General features: G+C 51.4%; 2 protein-coding genes across 2 annotated transcripts; both read right to left on the bottom strand.

Annotated features, from left to right (window-relative positions):
- Nucleotides 1–5189: 5189 nt before the first annotated feature.
- LOC117837196 (E3 ubiquitin-protein ligase Os04g0590900) lies at nt 5190–6710 on the bottom strand. The gene has a single exon (XM_034716784.2). The coding sequence runs from the start codon at nt 6431–6433 to the stop codon at nt 5531–5533; it is 903 nt and encodes a 300-aa protein (XP_034572675.1). The 5' UTR covers nt 6434–6710; the 3' UTR covers nt 5190–5530.
- A 4177-nt stretch (nt 6711–10887) lies between these two features.
- On the bottom strand, nt 10888–11854 carry LOC117840708 (ethylene-responsive transcription factor ERF098). The gene has a single exon (XM_034721230.2). It carries the CDS (start codon nt 11442–11444, stop codon nt 11064–11066), a length of 381 nt encoding a protein of 126 aa, XP_034577121.1. The 5' UTR covers nt 11445–11854; the 3' UTR covers nt 10888–11063.
- Nucleotides 11855–12752: the final 898 nt, after the last annotated feature.

Below are 12752 nucleotides of genomic sequence, written 5' to 3'. Positions count from 1 at the left end.
TTGGTTCAAGCAGAATAGTATCGGCTGCTTATAGAATATATCGGATATTAATTTCGAAGCATGAAAATATTCATACTCCGAAACTAGGGGGCCTGTGTTGATAACAAAAGCTTGCTAGTTACTGCACCAAGTTTTGGTGTCAACATACTTGATCTTTTGTTTCCATTGCCAGCGGATTCATCGGCTCAGAGTGGCATCAAGACATCAAGCTGATGGAGTTCTTTATATTTCAAGAGGAGTCATGATTTCAAGAGGAGTCGATGGTGCTTTGAATATTGCAACCAGACGTCATTGGCTCTAAAGACACCGAATCATCAGACTTCTATGATCAGTTTTGGAACATGAAGCCTTCATACTCCGAAACTGGGGGGCTTGTGTTGACACCGAACTATCGAACTTCTATAATTAGTTTCGGAACATGAAGCCTTCATACTTCGAAACTGGGGGGCCTGTGTTAACACCAAAATTTAGAAACGTGCTCTGAAAGGAAGGTATCGGCCGATGATGAAAAAAATAATGAAATCTCCTAAATAAGGCTGAAGAAAGAAAAAGCAAGAAAAGGAAATCAACGCACGCGGTAAGAATTGAATAAAATATTCTGGAGATAGAGTTGGTTAGGACAAGCTTGATTAGAGATAGAGTTGGATTAGTCAGATAGAGTTTTGATTAGAAAAGATTGTGTACATGACTTGCCTTGTACGTGGTGCGTCAAAGGCCATCCGCCATATAAATATAAAGGGTCCTGGCCATTATAATTTTTATCACACGATCAATAAACAAACATATTTACCTTTACTTTTCAGCTTCACGCCATTTGCCCTAGGAGTAGGAGTAATGTAGTTTCTCGATGAGTTCCTTCTATCAAGCTGGGCTGCATCGACCTCGATCTCCGGCGAGCTGCAAGTTTCGTCACCAGGTGTTCTAGGCTTTAACCACCGGGCGCATCGCTGTGGTTTCGTCTAGTTTCATCTACCAGTGATCGAGTATCTTGGATCTTCGACTTACGGCGCATCGCTTCTGTCTCGATCTACGGTATTCACCAGTTATCCCGCCTTGATTAAGCTTGCATCGGCTGATATTTATCTGTTCTTTTATCTTGCTGTTCAGTTTGCTTTAATTAGCTTTAGATCGGTTCATCATAGACGATAGATCATTTAATAGCTTGTTGCATCTTAATCTTGGCCATCCTTCGAGTGTTATTGGAAGTAAGTTCCGTTGTGATTGGATTCACTGGCTAGCGGGGTTCAGATTAACGTCCTGCTAAATATTTCTAGACTGCAACTACCGGGCGCATCGCTGTGGTTTCACCTAGAAATATTGGTGGAGATGTTAGTTTAGATCTCATCGGCTTGTGGCTCTAGCTATGGTGGAGCAACAACTCAACAGCATCCTGTTTTCTATCGGCCGTCTGGCTGATGGTTATTGTAAATTATATTAAATCGGCTGGATGGCCGATGATTCACTTACATTCATCAAGGTACTGGAATTGGCTGCACAGCCGATATATTTGTCATGATTTATTTTGTTGCACCATTATCGCTACTGTGCCAAGATTATATCGGCCTGATCGGCCGGTTGCCTCGAACTTCACAACGACTATCATCTCCTTGTCATTTGAATGGTGAAACTGAATGGCACGCTCGCGCACACCACGCGCGCCGATTTGGATTCTGCACTGGAGTTAAGCAGATCTCCCAGGTCCTCATGTGCTGATGCAGGGTCCACCACCGCCAGGATTTTGCGTCAACACATTTTACTGCACCAAGTTTTGGTGTCAACACTTTGGTATGACAACTTAGGAGCTACTTATCTTTCTGCGAATCCCGTCTTCCATGCAAGAGCTAAACATATTGAAATTGATTTTCACTTTGTGAAAGAGAGAGTTGTACAGAAATTGTTGCAGGTACGCTTTATACCATCCAAGGATTAGCTCGCCGATGGATTTACCAAAGCTTTGGCTACACGAGCATTTGAGGATTTCAGACAATCTAAACTGGAAGATCAAGACAAGTTAGATTGAGGGAGGCTGTTAGACATATAGATACCTTATATGCGTATTTAAATACGAGTTCTAGAGTATCTAAAGATAAGTTCTAGAGATAGATTCTTTGTCAACTTGTATCTCAAGTCTTGTAACAGAACTCCATCTTGTATACGCCACGTTAGGGACTTTTCCTAGCTATATAACCGTGGATGCCAGGAGGCTAACCACGTTACCATAAAATCCTACACGCAGGGCATCCTGAACAAATACCGGCGCTCCTATTTGTATTCGGTATCTTTCACGTTCAGAGAGAGAGACAGATACTACTCCTGTACGTACTGCTGGCTGCACATGCGTGGCGACGTTCCTGGTCACCGATCGGACATGAGCAGTGCATTACTTGGTACCGCCCCATGCCGCCGAGGAGACGGCACGGGGAGGGAAGGCCAAAAATCATTGCCCCCGGGGGGTAGCAGCGACAGCAAAACTAGCAAGGCTCCTACGTTGTAGCGGCCCCCATGTTTGGGGGCACCGCGCCTCGCTCGTTTCACCGTTCACCCCCTCTGCTGCACAGCGCTTGCCCTGTGTGGTGGTGGTGGATCGCGGTGTTGCTCGCGGCCGGCCTCTTGGGTGGGTGGCGGGCGGTTAAAAGGGGGGCAGCGGCGCGGGCCACTCGGGCATGCGATCCTGTCCGGCGCCGGCCGTGGATCGCCACGACAGCCCAACAGTGCGCGACAGGGCGGCCTACTCGGGGCTTCCGGGAGGACAAAGCCCGGCCGCTTTCACCGGCGATTTGACGGTGCAGTTGGTGACTAGTCAGTCGAGTCGGTGGTGGTGGTGGTGGTGGTAGAGCCGGAGCATGTAACAGCAGCAGCGGGGATGTCGCGGATGAGCGCGACGGTGATTAGGGCGACGCCGGATGGGACGTGACGCGCCCGGCCGGCCGGCCAACGAAATGGCTGCAAAGTGCGCGCGCTTGGGCTGCGGACGCAAAAGTCTAGTGCTCTAGCTGACCGCGGGCTGGGGAAGCATAAATAAGGCTACAGGCCAAGCCCAATAGATAAATTGGGCTGGGCCGAGCGGATATCGACATGCCTCTGAAAAATTCTTCATCCGTGCAATGGACCCCGTGCGCAGCGACGCCGCCGATGGGGCCGCCCGTCACCGAGCGGCCGACTGAAGGAAGAGTTCGCCGCCGTCACCCGCGCCGCGCGCGTGCCGGACTCGCGGCCATTGGCCGAGCTCCTGCTTCGTTTCCTAGCCCGTGGCTCGTCGGCAGAACCAGTGGACCGCGCCGGCGTCTCTTTCGTTGAAAGGGCGTGACCCCGACGCCGATCGCGATGGAGACTGCCGTGCCGCAAGTCAAATGGATCGCGCGGGCGAAAGCAAGTCACGGGCCAGTCGGCCGGCCAGGGACGCGTTCCTCTGGCGGCGGAGCTACGACTACAGGCGGCATGTCTACCCGTATTTATTGCATATTCCCGAGATGCCGACATGGCTAGTTTCCTCCAAAACCCGTATTTGTCAAGTCCGGATTTTATCTTAGAGTAGACTTTGGCGTTCCTTTCAGTTTGACGCATGAGCGTATGCAACTTGAAGCCATCGGTGGTGCTACGCTGTATGGCACCACGCACTCTCCAGCAAGTCAACGGCGGTGCAGAACGCATGCCTCCCTCCGATTTGTCCGGTGCAGAATTAGAAGGAAGATTCTATCAATCATGTGGGCGTATTATTCGTCGCCGCGGAGCAAGGCCCCCCCGCCAGATGCAAGTCAACCCCGCGAGGCCGTGACGCTGCTGATCAAGTGGAGATCCACATGGAATGATGCAACTAGGCAGGGCTTAATCGTAATCGAGCCGTTTTATCTGCCCTTGTGGTCTTGTCAGGGTGTGCAACCTGCATTTGTTTACACTGCATCTGCGCGGACGGCGGCGTCAGCGTATGCGAGTTGGCCGTGGTGCCATCCATGGTCAACCCTGCAGCTCGTCGCTTCGCGTATGGAGGAAGGCTCCCGTCCCGGGTCACAAAATAACTCTTTCTCCTCTCTGATAAGGCGAAAAAAATTCCATTCACCTCATCCTCATGGCTCATATCATACTAGTATTGGCTGGTCAAGAAAAGTGTTTATTTTTCTTTTCTTTTTTTCGAACAAGAAAAGTGTTTTGGTTAACCAAACATGGTTTTGTTTGACAGGTGATGGCGTCCGGTGGTTAGAAGATCTTCTAATCAAATGATGGTTTCCTTTTGCTTCCGTGATGTTATCGCTAGTTAATTGCTTTGATGAACAAAAGTGATGATGTGTGGGTTGCATAACCTACCTCATGACATTGACCCGGCGCCTGGGGTGAACGAGTGGAGGATCCCTGCACGGCCCCGCTTGATCTTAGCATCGTCACCGTCCACGCGTAATTTAAAAGCCAAGCGAAAAATGTCTGTGTCGAGGATGACAAATTAAGTGGCAACAGAATAAAGGTTTTGCCATGATCGTGCTTAGATCAGCATGACACAAGCATGCCAATAAGCACTTCTTTTGCAAAAGAGAAAAACTTTTTTGTTTGCATTGTACAACTAATAGGAGTTATGGAGATGCGATGGTATACAAGTGCCTTGGAAATAAGGTTGACTTCACAACGTGCATCGGTAATTCAGATGCCAATGAACGGCGTTCATCTCTTTCCCAGATCAATGATGACGAGCTCTCTCACCTCCCGCCACATGGCAACGCCCAACCGTCTCCAACGCAAGAACACAACCAGATCCATGCCTGTGACTCCTACCGCATCAACCACTATTTGAAAGTTTCTTTGCCCCTCTACCAGCGGCGCCCCCACCAGCCACACTCTTGTTGCGTCGCCTCACACCCGCTCCTCCCCAGTGCTAGGTTATCGCTCGAGCCTTACTCTAAGCTGGTGGCGAATTTTTTCTTTGAACATATTGGCAGGAGCGATGCCTTTCATTTAAGAGGGAAAAGAGGTTCAATATTACTGTTCATTGTCTATTAAGCTGGTGGCATTCACCCTTCTCCCTCGCCAGCAATCCCTACTCCATACCTAACCAATTTTAGTGTATTTGTACGGAACACTCGAAAACTCATGAGGTGTGTGAAAAGTAATAGGCACCAAGAATGCATTTTCACAAAGTAAATACCAGTTTGATTTCAAAATTCAAATATTTTAGTTTGATCGATTTGAGAAAAAGCTTAGGGTAAGTGTCAACGATCATGAACAAAATGATGACGAAATGGTAATGGCAATGTTGCACACCTGCACTCGTTGACATGTCATCCTACGACATCTGGTGCACCAGCAAGCACGGAGTCAAGTACGAACACGAGGACACTAGAAGCGGGGACATGCGAGATTGCAAGAACCAATCAACGGAACGGGAATACGGAATGCCATCCACGAACACTAGCTACTGATCACAAAAATTCGAACCAAAGTCTCTGCTATTGCTGTACATTGCATGCACACGGCACGACTCAATTAATCATCAAAGAAACGGGGTTAATCGAGCTGCGAGGACACGAACCCGTCGCCGCCGCCGTCACGGGTCGAGGTGGATCGGCAGCACCGTGCTCCGCGAGCTCCGGCCGAGCCCGAACGACGAGAGCAGCCGACGGAACCGCCCGCTCGTCTCGCCGGCGCCGCGGTCGGCGACGACGTTGCTGCTGCTGCCGGCGGCAGCGTTGGCGCGGCTCGGCCCGGCCTCTGAGCTGCCAGCTGCAGGGTCCTTCTGCGGCGGTTTCCGGCCAAGACCACCGGCGAAGCAGTCCATGGAGAAGGATCGCGTGATGGGCTCCTGCGCGGCGCCGCTCTTGGTCGGGAACCTGCAGGAGCTCCCGTACCCCATCCTCGCCGCTGGGCCGATATGCCTGTCGCCGACCTGCAGCTCCCGCCAGGACCCCTCGTGGTCGTCGCGGGCGAGCGGGAGCGCGACGCCGCCGGTGACGACGGTGCGGCAGAGCGGGCAGCTGACGTTGTGGTGGAGCCAGGTGTCGATGCAGTCTATGTGGAACGCGTGGGAGCAGCTGGGCAGCTGCTTGAGCCGCTCCTCGGGCGCGAACTCAGCGAGGCAGACGGCGCACTCGAGCGCCGCCGACGCGGCCCGTGTCCGGCGGTACTTGACGACGGGGAGCGCGGCGACGACGTCCGGGTCGAGCCCGCCGGGCAGCTCGGCGGCCTCAAGGTCGGTGAAGAAGACCGCGGACACCCGCTCCACGAGGTCCTCGCGGCGGGCGCGGTGGAGCAGCCCGGACCCCGGCCCGCCGCCGCGGAGCCAGCAGCGGACGACGAGGAAGTAGTAGCTGATGAGGATGAGCGAGGTGACCATGAACCCGATGGCGATGACGATGGCGATCGGGAACGCCGCGCCCTGCCCGGCCACCGGCGGCGGGGACGCGTCCGGCGGCAGTATGGGCGCGCCAGCTGCCATGCCCGCCGCGTCCATCGCCACGCGCTCCCCGGGGGAGGCAAAGTCAATGCCTTCGCGAGCACAGATCAGCCCCTGGGCCAACCGACCGACCCGAGCAAAGAAATAGGAGGGACGGAGGCGTGAGCCGCAGCTAGCGAGCGATCCAAGGAAGCGAGCGCGCTGCAGGCTGGAGGGACTAGCCGGTGGCCGGCCGCTAGTGCGCGCGGTCGCGTCGGGTAATAGAAAACTCCGCGGCGCCAACCGGCGAAAGAGATGAGCGCCGGTACGCGAGCCCGCGGTGCCGTGGGCAACGTTCCGGGCTTTTATACGTGCCCGCGGGTGGCGTGGAGGCGCACCGCAGCGGGCGACGGCAACGGTTCAGCAGCTGCGGTGCCCGCGTGGTGTGGACGCGCGTCTGGTGGGGTTGGCTTTTCCTCGCCTTAGCCTTGCCCCAGCTCAGGAGGTCAACTCCTCGTCCGCCCGGCCGTGCCGTCCCGTGCTGCGCTGGTGCGCGTGCTGTGCCGTGAAAACATGTGCGCGCGAACGTGTTTGGGCTCACCCCCCCGCCCCCCGGTCTTCATCGGATGCCAGGCAACCGAGCCGCCGGAGCGCCCGGTCTCTACGCTCGCGTGTGCAGCGTGCTCTGGAACGCCGCCGACCCCATCAGCCTGCTAATTTGCCCATCTCATCAACAATTTTGCTGCAGCTTAATTATGAGGGGAGAGAAAAGGAAAATTTCATCCCATGAAACCCACCAGGTATCAAATCCTATGAAATCTAATGAAACTTGCACTAAGAATATTATAGTCTCATCACATGACACATTTGATCATAACTCCACGTAAAATCTAAATGTTGTAAAATTTGAAATTGTTGCACTGAGAGTGAGTTTCATTTCATTAAAAAATAACATAGCAGTTTTGATAATAATACATAAATTGTGCATTGAAACTAACCTCACGGTGCGGTAGTACTTGTGAACCCATCGATCAGTCGGCACTCGGCACGCAGCCGGCAGCAGCCGTCTCGATCGGTAAAGCTGCTAGATGCCCGTCCAAACTGCTACGCACGCGTTGGAAAATCTGCAGTTTCAGATGGCGTAACCACGTCACCAGTGCTTGACTTCTGAAGCCCGATTATCAGGCTAGGACGAACCCATAGGCCGTAGCAGAGCGATCAAGACTGGGGGGCATAGAAGTTAGAACAGTCCACGACACGTCGTCACGGAATAGATTATCGTCTGAACATAATCGCTTCATTGATTATGGTCCTGCAGCTAGTGGGCAAGATTAACAATGCAAGTGACAGTGCGACGGATTGGTTGCTAGCTCCGTTTTCTATCGTTACGTACCTACCGTTCCCGGCCGCCTAACTCGTTGCCTAATCGGAGTGGTTCCAGTGGATGAACATGAGTTCGAAACCGCGCCCCGGTTTTTAAATATCCGTCGAACTAACGCTTTGTTTTAAATCCTGCTTGTTTAAATCGGCTGGTTTTTGGCTGTTTTCCCCGGAAGCTTTTAATAAATGCACCAAGAGTACTAGTAGTTCTGACTGCCTGCCCTGTTCTTCAGACTATTCTGATTGTGGCTTTTTTTATATGGATTTCTCTCTCTTTTTGTCCAGAGTCAACTCCGGTAGCGTACCTATCACTGGGGCTCGATATAATCAAATCTGTCCGATGCTGCTTTGTTTAGTACTTATAACCACCACCATGATGGCAATTTGAAAGATACGATGATTTCATTTCAGCAATAATTGGTTGGAAAAAGAACGTGCACCTGCTTAATCTCGTTCCCAGTGTGTTACGCTTAAGAGGATAAATGACTCATAAGTAACAAAAACGAAGGTTCCTCGAAAAAAAAAAGAACTAAAATGTAAACTGTTCTGGGCCCTTTTCAGGAGTTAAATTAAAGGGCTCTCGCTTATCTTTGGGCCTTCAGCGTCACTTCGAACGAGAGAGAGGGGTCGCATGCGCGGCCTATCCACTTTGAACCCGGCAACCTGCATGCTATCACGGCCCAACTCTTCCCCGGCGGTGGCGGGCTGATGGAGGATGATGGAACGCGCGCTAGGAGGGCTGCAGCCGCGGCTGCTGATCGCACGCGTCGGGAGTGGCCCCGAGGGGGGGGGGGGGGGGGGGGGGGGGGGGGGGCGGCGGCGGCGGTCGGGCGCATGGGCGACTATGGCGGCAGTACGGCGCCGAGGCCTGGCGGTTTGGCCGGGTTTGGCATACGATGCCGACTCGGCAACTCCCCGTCTCCCCCGGTTGGCGCGCGGTCGGGGACGCTGACGTGAGCTCTCTCCGGTCCCTTTATTGGAGGAAGCTCGCGCAGGGGTTTCCTCGCCCACAGTGGAGAATCAACATCGGTTCCATCAACCTTGACTATGGATGACTGGTGGAGACGTCGAGTGGAAAAAGGCGAAGGGGATCATTGTGGTACGACTACAAGAGGGGCATTTGCCATTTTGTCGGCGATGGAGATTTCGGGACCGCAGCTTTTGAGCTCTTTTGAAAAAATTGTTGCTGGTTTTTTCTTAAGAAAAGCCAACACTATCTTTTACTTAAGAAAAGCCAACACTATCTTTTAGGTCCTGTTTGTTTGAACTTCTTGGTAGCTTTTCTTGGTAGCTTCTCTGCGTGAAAAGCTAGAAGTTCAAACAAACAGCAAACTTCCCGCAGTTTCCGAAAAGCCAGAAGCTCGGAAAAGTTAAGTTTATATGGGAAGCTGAAAAGTTTTCCGAGATTTAACTTCCGAGATTTTTGTATCTTTTTGAGGCCTGAAAGCTAAACACATCTTCTAAAAGCTATTGTTAGCTTTTCAGAACTAAAAAGCCAGCAGCAGCTTTTCAAAAAAGCTCAAAAGCTACAGCTCAAACAAACAGACCCTTAGAAGATGTGTTTAGTTTTCTAAGCTCAAAAAGTTAAAAAAGCTCATGAATCTGAGCTTTCCAATTTTTCATATAAACTCAGCTTTTCAGAACTTCCAGCTTCTCGGAACCTACACGAGAAGTTCGCTATTTATTTGAACTTCTATCTTTTCACACTGAGAAGCTGTCAGGAAGCTCAAACAAACAGGACCATCATCTCAAAGGTAGGCAATGCAATCTCCGGCTAAAAAGCCAGTAAGAACCTGAAAACGCTCATGCTTGTTTTCTAAATGTAAGTTGTCGTAGCCTTTCAAAAAATCCACTATTACACACAAAAAAAAACTGATGTACATAAGGTTAGGCAAAATGTGAAAATATTATGCACTGAATCCGTTGTAACCACTAACCAACCTCGATTTTAATTAATTTGTGGGAAGCATCTATTCCTCGGCTACATATAGACACAATATGGCCAGACTTTTGAAACTTTAATTACCGACAACTTTTTACTTGTTTAGTTTGGATTTAAAATTTAGAAAGTCATCCGTCTAAATTTATCTTAGAAAATTCTTTTATCATCTCATAGATTTTAAGGGTTTTAAATATATTCTAATAGACAATTTATGATGCCCCGTTGGCTTCATCTTAGAAACATCTTAGAATATCCTTTTATCATCTTAGAACACCATCCTTTTAAAGTGCGCATTGAAAAAGAAAAGGATAAACGCCTTATTACGAAATAACTTATGGATGTCCCGTTGGTTTCATCATGTGGTACAGGTATATATGGGTGTTCTCTCTAGCTTTTCCCCTCCGGGATCAGGTTTGGACATGCAACTCACTGCTGTACGACCACTATTCCCTAGTTTTTGCGGCATGGATGTCCCACTGGCCCCACATGACTCATTGTTGATTGTTGGGAAAACCTAACTCTGTATCGAGTGCGAGCAGGGTTTGCATGTAGCCCCTTCTCAAGGACATTCCAACACAGAACATATATATAAATAACAACGTAATAAACACAAATATAAATATTCAATTAACAAGAAAAAAACCTTATATCTTACAATAAGAATATTCCCAGTCATTTTCTCTCCCTATCTCTTCTCTTTCTCGAGAAAAAGAGACCAAGCTCCTTTAGCACACTTAGATCATTCGCCAGCACAGAGCCATATGTGCTGGCGGGTAGCCCGGTGGCCCCGGTCATCTTTGTGCTGGCGGGTGTCAATTTCGCCCGCCAGCATGCTAATTTCGACGTGCCAGCACAAATCGTTTCTGATGTAGTGATGCACAACAACCAGATGTTCGTAGAAATCAAATCCTGAGACCTTTCACCAACAGTGAGCTATATTTTTTTTTCCAAAGTAGTATCCAGAATTCAAAATAGTTTAATCGATCTATATGACGTATGCATATACAGTAAATATTTCCTTTTTGGAGAAAATGACTATGTATGCATACTCACAGCTTTATGTTTAATATAATTAATACCGTAGCATCTGTACTATATGTGTATACAAGCATGGGTATAGTGGTGTTGACGTACTGGTCCGCGCTGAACCAAATGCATGCATCGCCCACTTCCGCCTCCATTCCATGGCGACAAAGCACGCTGCATGAGCTTTAGCTTGCGGAACAATGACGTGTGAGCTGTTAAGTGTACACGTGCATGCTCCAGGCACCGGAAAAGAACAGAGGCTATCCTCCGTAGTATTACTTGTCTCCTTTACTGGAAGCAGCACAGCGAGCACACAACAAGTGTATGTAGTAGCTATATGTGTATGCGTATAGTCTCTTATCAGTAGTTCTTATTGTACTTGTCCTCCGATGCGAGCAGCTCCTCCAGGATCCTGTCGTCAAGGTACTCCAGCTCCACCTTCTCCGAGTCGGGGATCCGGGTCCTCCCCCTGGCGCCACCGGACGCCGGCGCCGACGTGGAGGACGAGGAGGAGCCGCTGCTCATGGAGGCGGCCCCGGCGGGGAAGTTGAGCACGGCCGTGGCGCCCTTCATGGCGAATGCGGCGCGGTCGTAGGCCCGCGCGGCCTCCTCGGCGGTGTCGAAGGTGCCGAGCCAGACGCGGGAGCCGCCGCGCTCCGGGTCACGGATCTCCGCCGCGAACTTGCCCCACGGCCGCTTCCGGACGCCGCGGTACTTGCCCTCCTTCTTGTCATCCTCCATGCAGCAGGGCTAAGCTAGTTAGCGCTGAGCCTCTCGATCAGCTTGGCTGTTCTCGATCGTCTAGCTAGCTAGCAATACTGTAGCAGAGTATGTTGCTAAGTAGCTGGATATGTTGTGTGTTCCTGGGATGTGCATGTGTGGATGATGGCAGATGCAGCAGCTATTTTATACACGGTGGGCGGCATATGGTATTGCATGCAGCTACGCCACTAGCCGTGGAATACGCTAGCTTTTCCCCCCTTTATTTTACCCGCGCGTTCTACTCGCTCGTCGATCGCCCTCCTAACATTCCGCTTTTCTGACCGTTCTACGGCGGGTCTGATACTCGACGACGACGGGCGTCGTCGCTCTTTTAATTTGCCTCGATCTCTCGTCGTCCAAATTAAATGGACAGCAGGCGAAGGAAAAGCTGATGGTGATCCAGCAGGATCATATCGATCGATTCAACTGATCTACGTTACCCGGGCGGCAAGCAACTGCAGTTAAAGATTCTTCAGAAGTGAAATGTTAAGAGAGTGGACATGCATGCATTCGATCCCGATCGACAGTGAAGCTCTAGCTAGATAGCTCGGTCGGGGGACGGCTCTGGCTGGCTGGCCTGCTGGGTGATGTGTGCAAGAGAAGGGCAGGGCAGGGCGGTTGGCGGAGCGGCGGCGGCGGCGGCGGCGGCGGCCGGTCGTGGAGGTCGCTGCGCGCGGCGGAATCTCGCTTCACGTGGGTTGCGCACGGCCTGACAGCGACCTGCATGCTAATGAAAAAAGGCTGTGGTGTTTTCACCGCGCCGGCGCGGTCGGGGCGACTCGACAGGTGGCCTCGCGACTCCCCGTTGACAGTTCTACTGGGATGGCCTGAATTATTATCCGTGGATGGAAGGGGACGTGGTGAGCTCATCGCTGCGCGCAGGCTCCTCCGACCCACCGCCTCTGTCGTGGATTTACCTTGATCGAGCTGATCTCGATGAACGCAAGCAGCCAGCCAACGGTCTGGTGGCTGCCTTCGTGTGCGTGCGCGAGACCATACGTGCGCGCAGGGACCCGGCCGTGGATTCTCTCGCCGCGGCCAATACCGGCTCGAGCCGTGAGGCATTACATCTATCCAATGCAGCGGCACACTGCGCCTTCCTGCTCCGTTCCAAGGAAAGCTTTGTACAAGTTTCAAAACAAAAAGGAAAGCTTTGTACAGACGCAGACCACGCATCGGAATGCAGGCGAATGATCGCGCTGGAACAAGAGAAAACGCCGGAAATAAAGATAAGTCTCAGAGGATCGCAAGCACGCCCCCTCACGCTTATCGGAGGCCACGTTCTCG

The sequence above is a fragment of the Setaria viridis genome, chromosome 9, assembly GCF_005286985.2.
Source record: "Setaria viridis chromosome 9, Setaria_viridis_v4.0, whole genome shotgun sequence".
NCBI lineage: Eukaryota > Viridiplantae > Streptophyta > Magnoliopsida > Poales > Poaceae > Setaria > Setaria viridis.
Note: the sequence above shows the minus strand (reverse complement) of the source record. Positions and strands in the feature narration are given on the sequence as shown.